This window comes from Drosophila miranda, chromosome 5, assembly GCF_003369915.1.
Source record: "Drosophila miranda strain MSH22 chromosome 5, D.miranda_PacBio2.1, whole genome shotgun sequence".
NCBI lineage: Eukaryota > Metazoa > Arthropoda > Insecta > Diptera > Drosophilidae > Drosophila > Drosophila miranda.
The window spans coordinates 994,160-1,016,780 of NC_046678.1; the positions used below are offsets into that span (position 1 = coordinate 994,160).

At 38.5% G+C, this 22,621-nt stretch overlaps 1 protein-coding gene and 2 long non-coding RNA genes across 5 annotated transcripts; 1 reads left to right on the top strand and 2 right to left on the bottom strand.

Moving 5' to 3' along the window:
• Positions 1-5,262: 5,262 nt before the first annotated feature.
• Positions 5,263-13,795, top strand: LOC108164504 (inhibin beta chain). 2 transcript variants are annotated; one of them, XM_017300287.2, is made up of 6 exons: positions 5,263-5,451; positions 8,040-9,108; positions 9,825-10,829; positions 12,662-12,921; positions 12,994-13,639; positions 13,703-13,795. In XM_017300287.2, exons 2-5 carry the CDS (start codon positions 8,133-8,135, stop codon positions 13,636-13,638), a joined length of 2,886 nt encoding a protein of 961 aa, XP_017155776.1. In that variant the 5' UTR covers positions 5,263-5,451; positions 8,040-8,132; the 3' UTR covers position 13,639; positions 13,703-13,795. The 2 variants fall into 2 exon arrangements, with proteins under 2 accessions (XP_017155776.1, XP_017155772.1); XM_017300283.2 differs by having other exon boundaries at positions 13,699-13,791.
• LOC108164505 lies at positions 5,839-6,993 on the bottom strand. Its single transcript, XR_001775857.2, has 3 exons — positions 6,521-6,993; positions 6,311-6,456; positions 5,839-5,907 (listed from the first exon to the last, which is right to left on the bottom strand). It is a non-coding gene; the product is annotated as an uncharacterized LOC108164505 (long non-coding RNA).
• On the bottom strand, positions 6,994-22,029 carry LOC117189248. Of its 2 annotated transcripts, none has more exons than XR_004473324.1 (3): positions 21,889-22,029; positions 15,206-15,435; positions 6,994-7,229 (listed from the first exon to the last, which is right to left on the bottom strand). It is a non-coding gene; the product is annotated as an uncharacterized LOC117189248 (long non-coding RNA). The 2 variants fall into 2 exon arrangements; XR_004473325.1 differs by lacking the exon at positions 6,994-7,229 and adding an exon at positions 14,970-15,054.
• Positions 22,030-22,621: the final 592 nt, after the last annotated feature.

The window sequence follows — 22,621 nt, forward strand, 5'->3', positions numbered from 1 at the left end:
ATCTGAGACGGCTTTACGGTTGGTCGATTTCATTTCCACTCAAACCACCTGAGAGGGGGGCGTATGCTCCCAAGCTCGATCTGCAATATGATCACCGTAGAGAGAGAGCGATAGAAAGAGTGAGACTCCCGTTTTTGCTTTGTATGCATGCATATACAAAGTATAATGTACAGAATGTACTTTTTTCTACTAAAGCGCGCGTGGTTATATACCAAAGAAATATATACATATGTACATACATATAATTGAAATAATATATTTTCACGCAATTTAGAACGACATATACGGAAGAGGCGGGGCGGTGCCCTTTCTTTCTGTATGTAGTTAAATGCACATATGTACTGCGTATACGTGGCTTATGAATTGGGCGATGCTCAAACAACAGGTAAGCACAGTGATAGTCATATTTGCAAGTTTATATATATGTAACTTTCCCGTCTCTTTACTTTACATGTATCAAGCGGAAGTAAAGCATGTTCACCTGATCAACCTACCCCCTTTTTGAGTGTGTCCAGTTTGAGTGTGTCGTGCCTCTGCGTTGAATGCCTGCACTCCACAGGTTGATGAGTGAGTACATAGTTAAAGATACATACCATACTCGTATTTATTTGTATACATTTTTATTTAAGTCATCTTCGGGTCCAGTACAGTCGCGTATCCTGTCAATAGACACCTGCATAAGTATTGCATACTAATGTTACTTGGAACATTTTAAGGAAATGTATACATATATGTATGTGGAATCTACTTAATTACTAACAATTATATATAATTTGTAATATAATAATAAATCTAAATCGACATACCAACACTTGTATTACATATATGTGTGCGTATGCATGACACCTATGTTAATATTGAGGTCATTATGTGCTCAGTATGTGCATATATGTATGTATGTATGTACCTGTAGCCAAACTAACGCAGGTGGTTCGTAACCAGCTAACAAAATGAAAACGGCGCGTGCCAAGCAAATCGTCGACTACCGTTGGAAACCACAGTGGGGCGGAAGAGTGCCGAGATTGAGCACTCAACCGTCTCTGATTCAAGCTCAGAGTTCTCTGGTACTTGACTGGAACTCGTTTTAGGGGCAACATGCTTATGAATGGATACATACATTTCCAATTAACACTATTGCCAAAAGATCCCTCAAGGATTTAGCTAATCTTTCATACAGCTTCATATCTAATGTCGAACGGTTAAAACTACATTTAAAAATGTGTCCATTAGCTAATCATAGTAGATACCGTGAAAGAAAGCAACAGAACCAGCTGTTCTGTTGGCGAGGCCAGTTTTTAGGACATTCTACAACCATCTACATACGAGTATGTATGTATTTTTCCACCTTCCCTTTAATTTTTCTAAGCGGTGAAAACTCCTTAACACAAACGGAGCCCGCGCTTTATTTACAGAACACCTGTTAGACAGCAGCAACCGTGGCGGTGGTGTGGTGGTGACGTTGATCAAAAACCTACCCTATGATCGCCTTTTCTTTCCTCATTCAGTTTATTCTTCGCGCATACATATGTACATGTATTTTTGTATGTTGTATGACTTTCAGTTAGCTTGTGCGTGAATTCTAAACTTGGGGCACACATACGTGCGAGGTTCAATGATCTACAAAATACTACATACTACAATATATTTACATATGTATATGTGTATATTTTTTTACACTTAACACACATTATGTCCTCTTTCAAGACTAGCCGAATTTATCTAATGTAAAACCACGTAGGACGTTGAAAAATGCTGCGATTATTACTAAAGATACCGACACATGACAAAATGATTGGATAATATTCTACGCTCCTATCTAATCGAAATCCTTTCAACACCCTTGCGCTTCAACGGTATTTTTCAAACAAATTAACAAGTAGTTGTGAAATGAGATAAACATTTGTTTTTGAAGATTATATAACTAAACTTTCACATAATCATCGTCTGCCATATTAACGAACATAACAGAAAAAAAATAAACAAACTTAGCAGCAGAAATATAACAAAAGGCTATTTGAAAAAAAATGATTTATTGATCAAAGCGTTGGACTGGTCATCGAACTGCAAGAGTATATAAACTTCGGCGCGTAAAAGTCATTCCTAGAATGGTGATACTGCTGGCCTATTCTTCATGCAGATCCTTAGCCAGTCAGCAAAGTAATGGTCAAAAGTAATCACACTCACATACAATATATGTATGTGTATAAGCGAATAAATGCTTGTCTATAAGTACATATATATGTATATCTGTACATACATTCATGGCACATACCTATGTACAACATGTATGTAGAATTATCCATAGTGCTCGCTTACTCTTTATATGAACAATCAGTACTCATATGTTTTGGTATGAAATTCGGTATTTCAATCGTGGCTCGTGGCTTTTCACGGTCTGCAAGCCAACCGAGACAATTTTTCTGCTGTTTCTTTTGGTTTTTGATGACTGTAGCGCTGCTGCTGCCAACTGCCTTTGTTTTTTCTGTTATGTTATATACTGAGTATTACTATTACTAAGTATTTTTGTTGTTGTTTTTTTTGTATTAAGACCCCTTTTTTTTAACTTTTTTTGAGTCTCGTTTTGCTTTCCTTAAATTGCATTGAAGTTTAATAATAAAAAAGAATGAAAGGCCTTCTGAGACCGATTAATGTTATACTCTTTCAGATCAATAGCTTCTACTAGTCCTCTTCCTTAAAGATAGGTGTTCTGTACAAATGTATTATTATTTGTAAGGAATTTCATTCATTCCTTCACCACCTTTGCTATTTATTGCCTCAAATACACATATATGTAAAAATGTATATCATTATTACAAGTACAAGTACAATAATTCAAATTAGTAACAATGTTTAGCATTAACATGGAAGTATGGACATACATGTGAAAAAGTAAAGTACGTTATATTATATACACTACATACATAGAGCTAATAACTAGCAAACGATGAGTCCACTTTCGATATCTTTTAACAGGGTATTAAACTAAGTATATACAACATTTTATTAATCTTCTGACCCTGTAGACTACATATATGTTTGTATATTCTTAATTGCGAAGACAATTCAAGTATTATCCATCTGCTTTCTCTTTGTCCCTATGTTTCTAATCTTTAAGCTTTGAAATAATCGGAATTGGCTATCATACCACGATAGCGTAGTAGTAGTAGTAAAAAATGTGAAATTGTAAAAAAGATTTCTTTGAAAGGCATGGTAGAAAAGTAGTAATAATGAATGAATGGTTTATTGCTTCTGATATTTCAGATGACATTTAAAAGTCGTCCACTCTCTATAAAAATGCATATGTATATGTATTTTTTCATATTAAGTAAATAAATTTTTCTTGTGCGTATGATAAAAATACTTCTACAAACTTACAAATAGGTGTGTATATACATACATACGTATATATGTATTTATAGAAAGGCAAGCAACGAACCGTAATTCCTAAAACCACTAACACAATCAAGCCCAAACTGCCAGAACGAACACTATGGTGCAGAGTAGAGTAGTGCAAAGATGCCACACTACAGCACAGGCAGGCCAAGCGGCCCAGTGGGTACAAAAAATTGTTGAAAGGGGAACTTACTGACAACCCAAAAACTGATCTACTTGACAAACCAAAAAAAAATAAAATACAAAATTATGTTAAATATTTACCTACTTCTCGCCTGTTAAACGGATAGCTGCAAACTGCAAACCTGCAATCTTTTTCGATCATTTATCATTTTTGTATGTTACAGAATGATACTTCTTCATAATAAGAAGCTTTCTAGAGCAGGGATTTTATGACACCTCCCGCGAGAGTTGAGATAAACTTTCAATATTCGCGCTACTCAAAAAGAAGCGTTTTCCACTCCATAAGCTTCTCCAGCTTAGCTTAGCAGAGTACACAGAATCATATAATACACGATCTGATCGGATCATTATTATGTCCCGAATAAAGACAACAATTTTCCATGGATTTTCCGTGCCAGTGGATGCCAGGTTGAAAGAGAGCGAGATCCTTAACGGAATGTGCGATATGGGAACATTATATTTTGCATAGTTTTTAAATAGCTCATAAGTATGACATATGTATAAACAACCTGAGTACCGGGTACTCAAGTGTGTTTTAGCTTATTTTTATAAAATAGGCACATTCTTGGTCTGTATCAACAGCCATCTGTCCGTCCATCCCTCTTGATAAGCGCCTAGATGTCAGACTATAAGATCCAAAGATTTGTGTAGTAGCGCTGTAAAATTACATATGAATATATAAGCAGATTAATGTTTATTAAAGTAATGCGATTCGTGTACCGTACCTAGTCATGTCATGTTGCAAATTTCATTCCACAAGTGCTGAAAAACTTTTGTTTTTATCTTTCATGTACGACTATAGCACAAAGTGCAAATTTAGGTGATCCACCAACACCAATGGGAATGAACCTATTTTTGGCGGATTTCTAAATTATGTGGGATTCAACACGAACTCACCTTTTTTTACCACGATCTTATCAAGGAGAATCTTGTTGATGGACGTCATACTAATGCCTAAGGCTGCCTCAAATTCATGGACATAACGATCTTGCTCAATAAGTTCTCTTACAGCATAGTTATTTTGTGTCACAACAACTGATTTTTGACGATCTCATAAGGTGCGTCCTGCCACGAAGGACGTCCACGGTTGAATTCGTTTTTGAAATTATAAATTGCAAGCACCGGCTTGCATCAATAAATTTTAAGCTGAGCTTATCTAATCATTCCTTCCTTAAAGAACCACATAATATATGGCTGAAAATCATAACAAGGAAATTTGCATGTATCCGAAAACCAAGCTTTTGTCACAGTAGCGCCCTCCACGAGGGCGAGACGATCTACGTCTCGCCGGCACATGAAAGCGACAACAAAAGCGTCCGAAATAGAGCTTTTGCTATTCGGAACAGTGTTGCGAATTTAGGGATTTCATATATGTTCATAAGAACAGTTGCCAGTAATTTGCCAAATGTAAATTATCGAAAAAAGTTATCTGAGAAAAGTTAGACGCCATATGTAATTCGGCCAAAGTTGAAATTTATGAAAATGATAATGTAAAATTCCAGTAGAGCTTGTTGCGGATGTGGGAAATTCATATATAGTGCGAGTGGCGCCTAATTTGTGTATCTTTGGCGACAAAAGACGATAGGTGGCGCGCCACATTTATGTTAGGAACATAACGTAACGTAACGTCTGTTCAGTTTACGTTACGCTGTTTGTTTGGCTACGTTGTTTCCATAAAGTATGCAATGTCATTTAGTAGCAATTTACTCGCGTGAAATATTGCGTACGTACGCGAGAAAAATAAATTCCATTTCTTTGCTCGTCCTTTTCTCTAATAAATAATAAATATTTGTGATCGTAATATATACAAGAAAATTGTCTTACAGTGAAGAAGTTTTGAAAAGGCCAATGGCTTTTTCAGAAATCCCCATTAAGGTGAAAACACATACAGTCTTAGGCAATTTTAATAAACATTAGTATTTCTCTGTGGTTGAATAAAAATAATTGAAATTCATTTTCATAACTACGTAACGATTCTCTGTCGACGCCGATGTATTTCGCAGCTCTTTCCGCTAGCACTTATACAGCCGCCACTGGCGTCGCCTTGTCTGAGTGTTATTTAATACCAGTTTCGTGATATTCTAAATCTAAACTTACCCCAAACTAAAGCTAAACGTGAGAAATACATGCATGTGAATAAAATAAAATTATATATTGTATATGTATGTATATATTATTATTATTATTATATATATATATATATTATATTTGGGGAGCGCATTGGCATTGAATTAATCAGCACCCACCCAACCCCACCCCATCCTCCTTTTCACAATGGCGCCCCAAAAAGTGCGGCGGTGTCTGCGAGCGCGATTCTGTCCGCTTAAGCCTCTGTGATACACGTAATAAAATAATAAGAATAGATGAATAAATATGATATGATGGCTGGAAAACATTTTTAAAATATTATTCTACAATAATTTTGTTTATATTCAAGAAAGAAGGCATTTCGAACTCTTCGTTGAGATACAAAGCTAGAAAAACAGCTTAGTCTGAAATAAAAAAGGCAATCTGATGGACAGACAGACATACTCGGACAGTCACTATTTGATAAGTAATTAATTGATAGAATCGCAAACCTGAGTGTTTCAAAAATCGAATCAATTATTTTGAACTATTTCTCCAAGTTGTTTTTAGCGTTGGGCTATCCTTAGAAACAACGAAGTTGTTACCAACAGCCTGTTTTTAGCGAAAATTCCTATGGCCCGAATGCTGAACTGCGAATAATACTCACTTTGTTATTGTCTCCTGACCCAGAATGGAAATTCTTTTCGAGGGACTGGTAGATGATTATCGTCTGTCGCTACCTGTAACTTCATCAGTTATATTAGGTGGCGGCTTTGATAGTCGCGGGTGTGCCATTTGTCGACCACCGGACTTCTGAAAAAAAAACCCGTTACTTAGTCGGCACAGTAGGGGAAAGAGTGAGCTCTGCGGTTCGCACCTGTTGAAAATTCTTGCCTATCCTCCAGTTTTATATTGTTTCGCCGAGAAACCACCTTAAAATTTGTGCCTTCAAAACATACAACTCGCTGAGTGTTATTTTTTGGTTGTCGTAACGCAAAACGTGCTTGTGAATTAATTCCTTCGCTGACATCGCGCATTCTTCTTTCCCCTCCGCTGCAGCAAAATCTTCCCAGTGGGGCTGTCATAAAGGATTTTCCGGATTGAAATTTTGAACAGTCTTTTGTTGCTGACACCTTTTTCACCTTGGAATATTGCCGCTTACATATGCGAGATATTTCCAAATTTTCAAATTCAATTGACTTTGTGTCTGTCGTGGGAGTTAATGCCGAAACCATAACACGAAATCCTCCATCGTTATTTTCTTGCTGTGCCGTGGCCAAGAAGGATAGAATGGCATTACCTTTATCATTAAACACTCTGACTGATATTATTCCATAAAAATAATTCCTCGTGTGCAACATACACTTTATTGCAATTAGTTGTGAATGAAGTGTTTATTAAACATGATTCTTACATGTTTTAGTAACTCTAGGTAGCTATGATAGTTAGATAGTTATATAATATGTCAGATACATACATGCTAATCTGCCTGTATGGCCTGTTGTTGTCTGATACCAATACACTCAAAACTCACACCCAAAATTTGAACTGTTTGCTTTCTTACTTTTTCCGCACTCTCTTCCGGGCTGCAATTGGGACGGGAGAAAAGCCGTTGATTAGTTTATTATCGAACATTATATATATTTTCTGAAAATATCGGAACGTAAGTTAAACATACAAAAAGGATCAGGTCACGCAGTGCAGAAACGATAACGAAATTGGTACTGCAAGATATGTATTGATGATCGGTTTTGACCTGTCACCCTTTCGTGGGGTGGGTTGGGCTCATTGTCATGAGCATTACAATATGTGTAAAACGTAACAACTTTACCCCGAAAACAAAAATGTGTGTTCCCCTCAAAAATTCTACGCTTCTGCTGCTCCATCAGTTCTGCAGAGTGTCAACGAAGAAAAAAGGAAAAACGAAACTTAACTCGACTCAAAACTCCAAGTCAATACGCTCGGTCACTGGCAACAAAAGCAAGAAAAGCTACAAAATGCCATTTCATATGCTACAACAAACACTGGCTGGGAGCCCTTCCAAGGAAAAACAAGCGCCTTCCCTTTGGAAAGCATTAGAATTCGTTGAGAAACAACAGCAACAAGAATTAGGCCAATAGAAGAACATCGATACACTCTACTAAGAAGCTGGGCAAATGAGCAGTGTTGCTAGAGATCGATAACTCATTATCGTGGCGCTTTAAAAATGTGTCACAGATATGACTTTTCTAGTCGTGGCCTGTTAACGTTGGACTATCCTTAGAAAAATGTTAACACGATGCACAAAGCGATGTCCTAATACAATCGATTCCTATATATGTATCTTTTTATTTTTTTTTGCTTTTGAAAGCAAGTTTTATTCGAAAAACTCACATTATTATTATTTTTGTCTCCAGACCCAGAATGGAAACTCTTTTCGATGGCCTGTAGATTTTTACCAGGAAAATACAACCGATGATTATAAATTGCTATAAGGGAAATAGAGCAACATGGAAACAGGGAAAAGATGCTTCTACAATTGCCCATGCCTTTGCTGTCGCCAGGGATGCTGCGTCATTGTTGTAGGCTGCTGTTGCTGCTGCATCAACATCCACTGCTGCAACAAATGCAGCTCGAGGACTAGCTACTCTCCACCGCCACTGGCACGGAAAAAAGCTTGTGGTACTGGTGGTTTGGTCGTATCCGTTGTAGTGGGTACAATTATTGCACTCGCACGTTGGACAACGGCCATAGCAACTCTTATATCAAGCTGCATGCTACTAGAGCTCTGTGGAGGTGGGAGCTGTACCAACAACAAGCCCGTTCCCGTTCCTACTGCAGCCAGTGCCAGTGTCAGCAGCAATTCGGATGCCAAGCTTAAGTCGCTTTATGGCCATAGTTTATACGATATCACTAATGATCAGCAACTGAAATCGAAGAACCTCTGCAAAATGTTTTGCAACAGTCGCAATCGCAAGCGACAGCGGAGAAGAAGAAGACGACGCAGGCGTAGACGACGTAGGCACAGCCATAATGGCAGCAGAACGGATAGCAACAAACAGCAGCAACAACAGCAACAGCAGCACCAAACGCAACAGCAGGAAAGCATATTCCGACAAAGACTTAGTCATAGCCTTCGCGCTGACACATGCGCTTCCATAGATGCATTCGAAGCGATTAACGCAACTGTACCAAAAGCGAATCGGCTACGAAGCACGCCAACAAGAAACGTTCGATTATCCTCTTTAAAAGCTATCATATCGTCGTGGCCATCGGGGAATAGCAGCCCAATACGTCACTGTTCCAAGATTAAACGTAATCGAGCCAATCTCATCTGGCTGCTCATTGGACTTGTCTGGTTTGAGGTGAAACTAATTAACTGCAATGCCATCGGAAGCAGCAGTAGCTATGGCTCCAATTTTGTGAATCATAAGGGATGTACCATATGTCATGAGGAAGGCAAAGCCAATTTCTACAGCGATAAAGGTAAGTCTCTGCCATAGACTTGCGTTTTTTATATATTTCCAATCAAAGCACAGAAACGACAAATAAAACATAGGGATGAAATCAAAAATGTTTTTTTTAAAAGCTATGGAAATTGTTTATGACATCTTATCTGTATTCGATTCTAATCTATTCTATTCTATTATTAGATACATATACATTTTATTATTATCAGTATAATGAATCCTTTAGACATTGCAGACAAACAGACGAATATTCAAAGTAGATTTACGTAAGCAAAAATAACGGTTTAAGGAAAAGTTCGAATTAAATAGTTTTAGGTCCATGCGTATTAAAAAGAATACTTTTATTGTCCCATTGGATTGGATTGCCTTTAATTAAACAAAATACAATTACATTTTGTCGTGCAATCCTTTAAGTAATTTCTTTCCCCTTAGCTGTCGTACATACCAGCATATGTATATTACACTAATACAATTACAATAAATACTTATACTTACTGTTAAGCATAGTAAAAAACAAATATGGATGGCTAGCTTTCGGGACAGGCCGAAGATATAATACTTTTGAAGATAGATCGTTATTATGTCAGCTATAATCTCCTAGCCTTCGTTTCTTGCTAAGTAATGTAAAATTTACTTTAACTATTATACATATCATACACACCATACAGTACTCATACTACAATAAAACTTTTGTAACTTACATAACACTTTACAATTATCACATTTACACAGATAATCCACACACAGACTACAACAACTACAACAAGTACAATAACAACAATTATTTCTACAAAAAAACTAATCGACCCCATAATAATATTGCACCGAGCGACAGAGTTCGCTTAGAGTCAATTAAACGGCAAATTTTGACGAAGCTTGGCCTTACCCATAAGCCAAACGTATCTCATCCTTTACCCAAGCAATTTATTTGGGAAACAATATATCGGGCGGATGGTGGAAGGATGGCTTCTAACGATGCATTTGACAGCAGTAGTAGCGATTTCGATCAGCGTTCGCGATTGCGGGAACTATCCCCATCCGAAATACATAGGTTCAATGAACGAGACGGGACGGTTTTCGCTACTAGTGATCCAGATCCTCATCAGGATCGATATCGCTCTCCGGTTGCATATACTTTTAACGTCAGTAGAAGCCATATATATGAGAAATTCATGAGAGATCGAACAGCGATCCGAGCAAGGCAAAAGAATCACGAAGACGATGTGCAAAGTATAACCTTAAAGAATTGGCCAGATATACGCCAGATTAAAATTAACTCTCGCAGTGGGTCTACGGCTACACACCAGCCCAAGAATATCCATACCACTGCCTCTAAGCCGCAGAGAAATGGTCGTGGCAGTGACAGCAGGAATAGCAATGGCATCGGTGACAGAAAAGGCAATTCGAATGCGTTCAGCAAATCTACATATCTGATAGATATAAATCGTAGTAGTGATAGTAGGGCCAATATTGGCATTAACGGCGGGATCAAACCAAATGATCATGTTTATTTTAACGATTACAGTGTTCAGGTCCATGACAAAAGCCAGTACGAGCCGCTACATGGAAGCAGCACCAGAAACGGACAACATCCAATGAACATAGACTTTTTCAGCGGTATTGAACAGGATGAGAAACCAAAGCGGAACGACGACTCGGTTATGTCAGAACAGGAAAACTTTGATCGTGAAGACTTCTTTGGGAACACTCAGGAAATAATTACGTTTGCTGAAGAAGGTAAGTGAACTGATAAGTGATAATTTATAAGTGACCCGGAATGCACACGACAAGAAGCCATCCCTTTCTTGCCCATCCCCATATATACATCTGTATGTATTATATAGAAAATCGACCATTCGTAAGATTTCTACGATTAATTTTAAAAGCTCAGTGTGGAGCGATTGCACTTATTAATGGTCTCATCTCATCTCATTTTTAAGCACTAAACTCTATTTAGTTTTTGTTTTACCTATTTATTTATTATATTGGGCAACCTCTCGTACTCTGAATTCTCTAGGTAACCAATCCATAGACCCTCTAATCGTCGCCAACATTATGCAGGAAGATACTGGCATATACATATGTATGTATGTATATATGAATTGGAAACTCATGTGGGAAATGCACACATTTAAATAATTTGTTTGTTTTCCATGTGTATAACTTAACTATGTATAAGAACGTACATATGTATGTACATATGTATATGCACATATATGAACATGCGTTCATGAATACGTACATACTTGTGTACATTCGTGACCCCATGCTCATTTCAATGTAATATCAAGTGTCAGTTTGTGGCCTCTTATGTAAGAACGTCTGCGTCTAGACTAACACCGTGACAACCCTTAAAACACTTATGTCGTCTAAGTACTTAGTTATTGCAGACAGAGACAGTGTCAGTGTCTGTTTTATGATGTTCGGTGAAGTACTTTCACAATTGTTGTAAGAAGTGAAAGGAACACCATCATACAATTAAGACGGTTAATAATGGATGGACTAACTTTACATTAGGCCGAATTCCAAAACTGCAAAGTCACGAGTATGTAAAGGATTAAATGTACTTATGTTCAGTTATTTATTTATTAAATTAATGAACAAGTATCTGCTAATTATGGACTATTATAATAATACTAGATAATAATAGAACTAACGATAAATACAGGAGAGAAAAGAAACAAAACCAAGTTTTAAAAATATGATAAATTCAGATAATGGTAAATATTAAATAATACAATTTTAGGGAATATTTCGTAGGATATGGTATGGCATAGAACCATAAAAGGTTCAAGCTCGGCGTAGCTGACCTATCTAACAATAGTAAGCGGATAGTCCGGAAAATTACGGGTAGGTCTGGAAGGAACCGCAAAGTCAATCTGTCCCAAAAGGGTTGGGGAGTCCACAATCCTGAATAGAGAAGAAACTTGTGCATAAATATGAGCAACACTATTGCATATTCTGCGATGGTGCAATGAGGATAGGACAATAAGTTTAAGCATAGATCGGTAGTTTGCCAACTGGGAGTTCAGTTTCGATTAAAAACTATTTTCAAACAGATTCAATAAGAATTTGTCGCTCTTTTTATTGTGAGCTATACACACTAGAACAATACTCCAACATCGGACGTACCTTTTGACGCAACTTTTGACCAACGCTTGATAAATGCTAAAAACCCTTAGCTATATTTAACGTTAAAGCAATATGACTGTTAAACATAACTTTTGATCGAAGATGACTCGAAGATCATTTGATTTTGAAATTTGACCCAAGACATGATGCCTCAGGAAACCAAATGGAGCGCGACGGTGGAAAGTCATAAGTCATAATGGTACACCTGAGTTTGAAAAAACGTAAAGGATAGCAGTAGGTTTAAAACGTACAACTTAAGTGTTTGGTGTACTTTTGGGTGCTCAAATGGTACTACATTCTTAATATTTGAAGTTTATACATTTATACATTTAAAAAAAAATTTAAATTTAGTCTTAATCAGTTTCAGACTGTTTTAAAATTTTTCATGTTTAATGTAGTTGATCTTTTCAAATGTTGTCTATTTTTATATCCTATAGGAACACAATATAGACAATATCGAATATTGGAATTTGCTCCACAAAAAGAGCGTGTTCCTAGCCAAAAACTATACATACGCAGCGCCCAGATACACATACGCATCGATAAACCACCCAGTTACTGGGATGCAAAACCCGACGCAGATTTTCAGGTTGAACATTTGACAAACGCTAAACGGAAGTGGCAATCCAAGGGCTCACGCCATAGAATTAAAATCTGGGTATTTCAACTGACAGCAGGAATTAATATTACTGAGAAGGTGAGTTGAAATGAGGAATACATACTATAAATTGGCCTACCTCAGACACAACACAACAATTATCATTTTCAGGGAATCGACCAGGCGTTCCTGTTCCGTGCATCCTTTAATGTAGACACCAAGCACCTGGGATGGCAGAAATTCGATCTGACTGAAACAATCCGCAAATGGTATAGCCAAAACAGTGAAGAAAATCTACGACTGTTGATTGACTGTACCGGCTGCGGTCGCCTCTACTCACTTCAATTATTCCGAATTTCCATGCCAAGTTCTAACTCAAAAATTGATAATTCAGCCCATATAAATCCTAATCCAAATCGACCATTTCTCGTGCTTCATACTGAATCCACAAGGAACCGACGTGTAAGGAGACGTGCCGTGGATTGTGGGGGTGCTTTAAGTGGGCAATGCTGCAAAGAGTCATTCTATGTATCCTTTAAGGCCCTGGGCTGGGATGACTGGATTATAGCGCCCAGAGGATACTTTGCAAATTACTGCAGAGGTGATTGTACGGGACCTTTTAGGACACCCGATACCTTTCAAACATTTCATGCCCATTTTATAGAAGAGTATCGAAAAATGGGATTACTAAATGGTATGCGACCATGTTGCGCCCCAGTTAAGTTCTCCAGCATGTCTTTAATATATTATGGAGATGACGGTATCATCAAACGTGATTTACCGAAAATGGTTGTGGATGAATGTGGATGCCCATAACGTAAGATTTAATACAATATTAATATTTACAACCGATTAATGGATTACACCTTCTTGTAGATAGCTTTTCAACGATATCTGCCTTTAATTACTCGATTTTCCGTCCGTTGAATTTAGGAGCTTTCTGCCGTATTTTATGGCAAATAATAAAACTATGTGTGCTCCTATATTATATTCTTAAATAAGAAAAAACTTATTGTTATTCAAATAGATTAGACTCAATTGAATTTGATTATAAGTTAGAGTAATGATGACAATATACTTATGTATGTATATATATTTAATATCTTATTCGAAATTACAAAAGTGCCTAAATTAGCAACAAATATAATACCTAAAAGTGCATGCAAATTTATATTCAAAGAATTGATATTCAAAGTTGGTGAAAACGCTCTCTTGGCACTAAGAAATTTACTCTTGCCTGATATCTATAACACATTGGAGTCTTAATAGAATATTGAAAACAGATAATATTAAAAAGCATACACAATGAAATTAACATAAACAAATAACCCGATTTTTTCTTGACAGCGTCTACATATTGTAAATAAATATTTTCGCATGTTGCGCATAGAGAATTTTCTTATTAGCTCTCAGAAAATATATACATGAATCTAAAAAAAAATCTTAAAGACACTTATAATATCAGTGTTTATACCCATATAGTAATAGGAGGGTAAGTTTTGACTATTTATTTGCTACATCCGATAGCTGTTCTCGTCATTTTATGTCTGTCTGTCCTCCGTTTTATATGGAATGGACTAGCTCGTCTCTCAGTGTTTCAGTTTAATCTAAAGACAGTTTAAAGATATTTTTTCCGCCCGCGTATACTAGTCGGAAGCGCCAAGATCGGATCACTATGTAACTAATATGTAAATTACCGAACGAAATGTTTTCATGCGGTCTTAAGCCATAATTTTAATATTTCTCTTTAAGAGTTCTTCCAAATTGGATGCTCTTGCTATATTCAAAAATACTTGTTTAAAGAGAGATTTTATACAAAATAGTTATATTTGATGTTAAGAATTGCAGAATATTATAAGCAGCTTATAGGTTATTTTGTCATTTGTCTGCTGGTTACGTAAAATTAGAAATGGTTTTACCCAACGGCTACCGTTAAAGATGTATGCTGTTGTATGTGAGACCATAGCGTAGCAGCGATCACAAATGCAGTTCTTAAAAAATAATTAATATTCTTTGTGATTAACATCAATTACACTTACGCGTATTTATGGACATATAATTCTAGTTCTTTGATCTTTTTTAAAACTTTGTAACGATTTAAAAAAAGTAATATAAAATATAACTAACTATCTATGAGTCTGCGTTAGATGAATTCTTGTATCTTCGAATTCTAGATCCCTCAGTTCAATTATCTAGACTTCGAGTCTTGGAAGGCTCTTTGTGGCAATCAATCTCTCGAACAAAAGGGAATAAGATAAAAAGAATATATGATTCAATAAGTTTCAATCGATTTTGACAATGAATAAAATAAGTTGTGAATTTAATATTGACGATTTAGTTAAAGATCTATAAATTAGATTATGTGTAAAACAAAGCATCGTACCATTGTCGTAGCTCGCATCCAAGGTTTTTGCAGGTTTTTATTTGAGCGATAGCTTTGAGGTTTTCGGGCTTATGGCACAGAGCTGCGACTTTATAAAAAGTCTAACGGAAAAAATCGCACGCTCTCTAATTTACATCCGTACCCGCTAGTCTCCATGGCAAAATTTTAATTGTCATTTGGTAAGTAGCCTTCCTGTTGGAACCATATAATTTCATTGCAGTCTTCAATGCCTATAAAAAAGAAAAATTATCAGTTATCAGAATTATCAGAACAAAAACTCGTTCTCTTCGTAGTGATCAGACGCGTTTTTGTTTTGCGCTCCGCATTTTTATACCCGATACTCAAAATGAGTATTGGGGTATATTATATTTGTGGTAAAAGTGGATGTGTGTAACGTCCAGAAGGAATCGTTTCCGACCCCATAAAGTATATATATTCTTGATCAGCATCAATAGCCGAGTCGATTGAGCCATGTCTGTCTGTCCGTCTGTCCGTCTGTCCGTCCGTCCGTCTGTCCGTCCCCTTCAGCGCCTAGTGCTCAAAGACTATAAGAGCTAGAGCAACGATGTATTGTATCCAGACTTCTGTGATATGTCACTGCTACAAAAATATTTCAAAACTTCGCCCCGCCCACTTCCGCCCCCACAATGGACGAAAATCTGTGGCATCCACATTTTTAAAGATACGATAAAACCAAAAACGCAGAATCGTACAGGATGACTATATGTTTTAGAATGTAAGATCTCAACCAGATCGTATAATTGTTATAGCCAGAATCAAGAAAACAATTTCATTCTTTCTCGCTCTGTCTCTCTCTAACACACAGGTTTCATGGTCGGTTTTGCCAATTGCAAAATATGAGTTCAAGGATCTCAGAACCTATAAAAGCCAGAGCAACCAAATTTGGTATCCACACTCCTGTGATATCGGACCTTGACCGTTTCGTGTTCAAATTTCGCCACACCCCCTTCCGCCCCCGCAAAGGACGAAAATCTGGGGCATCCACAAATCTCAGAGACTATTAAGGCTAGAGTAACCAAATTTGGTATCCGCACTTCTGTTAGATCTCACTATAAAACGTATATCTCAGAATTTCGCCCCACCCCCTTGCGCCCCCACAAATGACGAAAATCTGTTGCATCCACAATATTGCACATTCGAGAAAACTAAAAACGCAGAATCATAGATAACGACCATATCTATCAGATTGCTGAATCTGGACCAGATCAGATAATTTTTATAGCCAAAAGGAACAAATCAATTTGCACTGGCTACGCAGCGCCCGACGTCACTCTTTGTCGTGTCGTTTAATATTAGCGGCGTCTGCCGGAGGAGAGCCATACTGACTTAGTATCGGGTATAACTGTAGAGTTGCGGTGTCCGCAGCAACTCACAACGTTCCCCCTCGTTTCATTTTGTTTTGAATAAACAGCCGGTGTTTTCCTAAATAAACTTTAATTAACTTCCTAACCAGCCAACAATCTGAAAACCTATTCCATTCCGCGAGTGCATGCCTTTTGATTTGTGTTAAAACATTATTTAACTTTTTATTTTTCGGGGTCGGCTTGTCGTGTTTGTGTTGTTGCAGTGAGTGAGTACGCATTAAATTGCATTGCATTGCATTGTGTTATCACTCTCTCCCTATCACCTAAACTTAAATAACTGTTCTTTCTCTCTCGCTCTCGTAACTTTCTGTTCAGTAGCTCTCTCTCTCTCATTAGCTGCTGCTGCAACTGTTCTCCTCTCCTCCTATTAGTGTTTGTCTGGCACACTGGTTTGATAGCCATTTGTTTTAAAATATTATTTGATTTTAATTTTGTTCAAATATTTTACTATGGGGTTTTCTGTTGTATGTGCCAAAAAATCATGCAATAAGCAGATCACCCACGATCAGCCGATTATCCCCTGCTGGCTCTGCGACAGCGTAGTGCACACAAAATGCGCTGGATTTTCTGGCCTTGTGAGTGATGCCATTTCAAAGCGTAATGGTTTGCAGTACAGTTGCGGGGCATGCCGTGCGGTGGAAAAAGACATGGTAGCTTTTATGAGGCAGACGCGGAGTGGCTTTAAGGAGCTGACCGTTGGTTTTAAAAACCAATACGATCGGCTCCTAGCCATGGAGGCTCAGTTTAGCGGTTTAAATCTGTTTTAAACTGGTTTAAAATGAGTCTCCGAGGCGCAAAAAGATCACTCCGCGGGATCTGCAAGTGCCAATAGTCGCTCAGCCGCTCGTTGCCGAAAATCGGGCTCCGACCACTCAAAGTGTACAGCAGCTGATTTCGTTTGCCACCCCAAGGGCAACGACAGCTGCTGGCGATGCAGATTCGGTTGCCGAATTCATCGCTTCGGAGAATGTGCAGCCAAGTACATCTGCAGCGTCCGTGTCCATAGTGTCCGCAAGCTCACTAGTTGTCCCGTCCATCCCGATCCCACCAGTAAATAGACGTTCCGCACCTCCGGATATTGCCACCACAGGTACTAGGCCTGTGGTGCCCAAACCACTGGTGGGAGTCCCACCAAAACGGCAAGTTTTTGTCTCACGGCTGGCCCCTGACCTCACATCGAATGATGTAATTGCTTTTATTCAACGCAGAATAAAAGCCGTGGGCTTAAAGGTGGAGAAGTTTAATTTCTCTTATGCCAGGGAGATATCTTCGTTCAAGATAAGTGTCTCCCCAACTCACTTTGACACCATTTGCTCTGCCAAATTTTGGCCAGAGCATTTGGTGGTGAAGGAGTTCAAGGCAAAGAAGAACGAGGGGGAACGTTGTGAGTTGCTGCGGAGACCGCAACTCTACAGTTATACCCGATACTAAGTCAGTATGGCTCTCCTCCGGCAGACGCCGCTAATATTAAATGACACGACAAGGAGTGCGTGCGAGAGAGACAGAAAATCAGTCTGAGCGTGACGTCGGGCGCTGCGTAGCCAGTGCAAATTGATTTGTTCCTTTTGGCTATAAAAATGATCTGATCTGATCCAGATTCAGCAATCTGATATATATGATAATTATCTATGATTCTGAGTTTTTAGTTTTCTCGTATCCTCAATATTGTGGATGCAACCGATTTTCGTCATTTGTGGGGGCGGAAGGGGGTGGGGCGAAATTTTGAGATATACGTTTTATAGTGAGATCTAACAGGAGTGCGGATACCAAATTTGGTTACTCTAGCCTTAATAGTCTCTGAGATTTGTGAATATCCCCAGATTTTCGTCCTTTGCGGGGGCGGAAGGGGGTGTGGCGAAATTTTGAAACAAACTCGTCTCGGTCCGATATATTAGGAGTGTGGATATCAAATTTGGTTGCTCTAGCTTTTATAGTCTCTGAGATCTAGGCGCTAATGTTTTACTCTAAGCAAAGCCGGCTATGCTACGTGTGTGTTAGAGAGAGACAGGGCGAGAAAAAATTAAATTGTTTTCTTGATTCTGGCTAATTATACGATCTGGTTCAGATTTTGCACTCTAGAAGATATAGTCATCTTCTACGATTCTGCGTTTTTAGTTTTCTCGTATCGTTGAAATTGTGGATGCCACAGATTTTCGCCCTTTGTGGGGGCGGAAGTGGGCGGGGCAAAATTTTGAAATATTCTTGTAGCAGTGACATATCACAGAAGTCTGGATCCAAAACATCGTTGCTCTCGCTCTTATAGTCTTTGAGCACTAGGCGCTGAAGGGGACGGACAGACGGACGGACGGACAGACGGACAGACGGACAGACAGACATGGCTCAATCGACTCGGCTATTGATGCTGATCAAGAATATATATACTTTATGGGGTCGGAAACGATTCCTTTTGGACGTTACACACATCCACTTTTACCACAAATCTAATATACCCCAATACTCATTTTGAGTATCGGGTATAAAAATAGGCCCCCCATAACACTTACAAATCATCCCAATGCGCCATCCTCATCTTCCCGTCCTGCTTCCACCCTTCCAAAAAACTAACTTCTCGTAGTAACCTATCAGAATGTAAGAGGCTTGCGTAGTAAGCTCAGCATTCTTTTCCGGGATAGTGTTGCATTTGCTTCCCACGTTATTGTGTTTACTGAAACCTGGTTAAAGCCGGACATTCTTAGTTCCGAGGTTTTGGCAGGTCGGTACACAACTTTTAGAAAGGACCGTTCGTCTCGACGTGCAGGGGGGGTTCTAATTGCAGTGGACTCTTACTTCACGTCGGAACACTTCACAGTCCAAGTTCAACAGGAACTGGAATTCCTGTGTGTAAAACTGATTCTTCCCGCTTTCGCTATATTCATTACTTGCTCGTATATCCCACCTTCTTCGGATATTTCAATTTATGAGCAGCACTTGTCCGCTTTAACCGCTGTTTCTTCCTCGCTATCTGATAAAGATCGTATGATAGTTCTTGGTGACTTCAACTTGCCATGAACTGTTTGGTCTTCGGTAAACGAGTCTAGTATCCTAGTGCCCATGTCACGACATGACTTTGTTGACGGCTTGCTTGACCTGTCCCTGTCTCAAGTCAACCATGTGAAAAATTCCTTGGGTCGATTGCTTGATCTGTGCTTTGTATCGGATCCGACCTTAGTGTTGTTAACCCGAGCCCTTCCGCTCACTATACCTGAAGACGCCTACCATCCTACTTTCGAAGTGTCGCTAGATATAGGACCAACTGTATTGGGTCGGTCGAGTAGGCCACCTGAACGTGTCCGTTGCTTTCGTAAAGCCGAGTTTACGAGACTTAATAATCTAATTAGGGATTTTGATTGGTCCGCTTTGTGCTCTGATGTCATAAAAGGCACAAACATTTTTTACAATGCTCTTGGCACATTTTTTGATTCTTTTGTCCCACTTTCTTGTCCGATTAGATCTGAAAAACCCCCTTGGTTTACCAAAGAGTTATTCAGCCTAAAAAACTTAAAATCAAGACTTTATAAAAAATTTCAGGAATTTCGTTCTCCTACTTCTCACTCTTGCTATGTAATAGCTCGGTCAAACTTTTCAGTTCTTAATGCACAATGCTATAAGAACTACCTATTTCGATGCAGGATACGTTTTTCTCAGGACCCTAAACAGTTTTACTGCTTCGTAAACAGTAAGCGTAGAATGTCCGCACACCCATTCACGCTATCATTTTGTAATTCGTCGGCAAATAATGATCACGCAATTGCCGATCTTTTTGCCCAATTTTTCCACACCGCCTATTCTGAGGAAAGCTACTCTGGTCATCCGTACCCATACGGTTAAATGAATGTTCTTTACATCATGATCTTCGACTAGTTAAGTCGGTGTTTTCACCGGGTCCAGACGGGGTTCCAGGTTGTGTACTCAGGTACTGCGCCGAGGCTCTGTGTGGACCCTTGCTTAAACTATTCACCCTGTCCATCGATTATTCTTGCTTCCCCCCCATCTGGAAGGAATCGTTTATAATTCCTCTCCATAGAAAAGATAGCAAGTCTGACGCAAAAAACTATGGAGTTATAGGAAAGTTATCCGCTATCCCCAAAATGTTTGAGAAGGTATTAACTCCGCACTTGCAACATCTCTCCAGTCACTTATATCTCCCACTCAGCATGGATTTATAAGGCGGCGATCAACCACCACGAATTTGTTAGAGTTTACCTCTTTCATTATTAAAGGTAACTTACAAGGTAACTTACAGACGGATGTCATTTACACCGACTTTAGTAAAGCATTCGACTCTGTAAACTATTCCCTTCAAGCGCATAAACTAGACCTTTTAGGGTTTCCGCCCAACCTCCTTTGATGGATTTCTAGCTATCTTTGTTCCAGGTCTCAAAGAGTCCTTTTCAAAAACTCCCTTTCTTTACCAGTAAAGGTTTCTTCGGGAGTACCACAAGGCAGCCATCTAGGCCCCTTACTCTTCACACTCTTTATTAATGACTTACCTTCAGTATTAACATACTCTCGAGTACTTATGTATGGGGATGATGTTAAGCTCTGTGTCCAGCATAAGGACATTTCATTTCATTCTCGCTTGCAATCCGATCTCAATAACTTTCAGTCATGGTGTTGTGCAAACTTGTTACACCTTAATACCTCGAAATGCAAAGATATGACATTTCATCGTTATAGCCCTTTGTTGGCTCCCTATACCCTATTTGGTGGTTCTCTTGAGAGAATTACCCTGGTGGATGATCTGGTTGTTATGTTAGACCCCAAGTTAAAGTTTTCCGAACACATTTCTACCATGGTAAATAAGGCCATGGGCGTGCTTGGGTTTATAAAGAGGTGGTCAAAGGAATTTGACGACCCCTATATAACAAAGACTCTCTATACCTCGCTTGTTCGTCCGATCTTAGAATACGGCTCCTGTGTATGGTGCCCTCAGTACAAAGTACACCAGGACCGTATAGAATCAGTACAGAAAAACTTTTTACTCTTTGCTCTGCGGGGCCTTAATTGGGATGCGGGTGTGAGACTGCCATCTTACTCTAGTAGACTGCTATTAGTAAGCCTCCCATCTTTATTTAACCGTAGAAAAATGCTTGGTGTGATTTTTATGCACAACTTGATCAAGGGTGACGTAGATAGCCCTGCTCTGTTGAGCCGCATAAACTTTACGATTCCTATTAGATTCACTATAATTTCTTGCATGAACCGCTTAAGGTCTTATGCTCGGATTATAATTCCCTCTAACATATTATATATACCACTAATTTCCTTCCTCTTATTAAATTACTAATCCTCACTCACCTTTCTAGTAATTAGTATATGTTGTGGTATTCGTAAATGTATTTTTCTCATATTTGTATTCGGTTTTGCTACGCACCGCGCGTTGTGCGGCAGCGCCCCTCGGTCGGTTGGGCGAGAGGAGGGCTGCGTTTTGCCTGAGATCCGCGCGTAACAGCCTTCTGCTGGTGTCACACGGGCCACTTGTCGGTGCAGTAATTGCATCGCCTCTTGAAAGATGCAGTCATTGCATGTCAACGTCCATATAAGATTACTTCTGAATGAATACAAAATTAACCTTCTATGGATGCCGGAATATTTAAACACCATCTGTAATGAACATGTGAAGCAAAAAATACCACAAAACCAGAACGGACACTAATACACAGGACATACATAAGCGGACGCTAATATTAAAACAACATCAAACATACCAGCCCTATATATGTACATAGATCAAATCTTTCACCACCTTCTTGAACTTTAATCCAAGTGTCAGCATCGAGCCCATACTCTCAAACTGTGCCCAGCACTAAAACAAGGCAGAACGAAAATCTTTGGTAAGTATAAATATAAACCCACGCTGAGTTTATTTAACAATATTAATGCAACAAAAATATTCAAATTCTTAACAGACATTAATTAATACCACAATATATAAATACGCCTTTACCTTTTACCTAATACATTTTCATAATAATCTAGTAGGCAACATTAACAACCTAAGATATATTGTTGCAAATGGCGAAATTTTTAT

What these genes read in the sequence shown, in the direction of transcription:
- LOC108164504 (XM_017300287.2), top strand. Translation starts at nt 8,133, where the DNA reads ATGGAAACAGGGAAAAGATGCTTCTACAATTGCCCATGCCTTTGCTGT. An exon ending in AATTACGTTTGCTGAAGAAG is followed by an intron (nt 10,830 to 12,661) that starts GTAAGTGAACTG and finishes TATATCCTATAG; the next exon opens with GAACACAATATAGACAATAT. An exon ending in GAATTAATATTACTGAGAAG is followed by an intron (nt 12,922 to 12,993) that starts GTGAGTTGAAAT and finishes TATCATTTTCAG; the next exon opens with GGAATCGACCAGGCGTTCCT.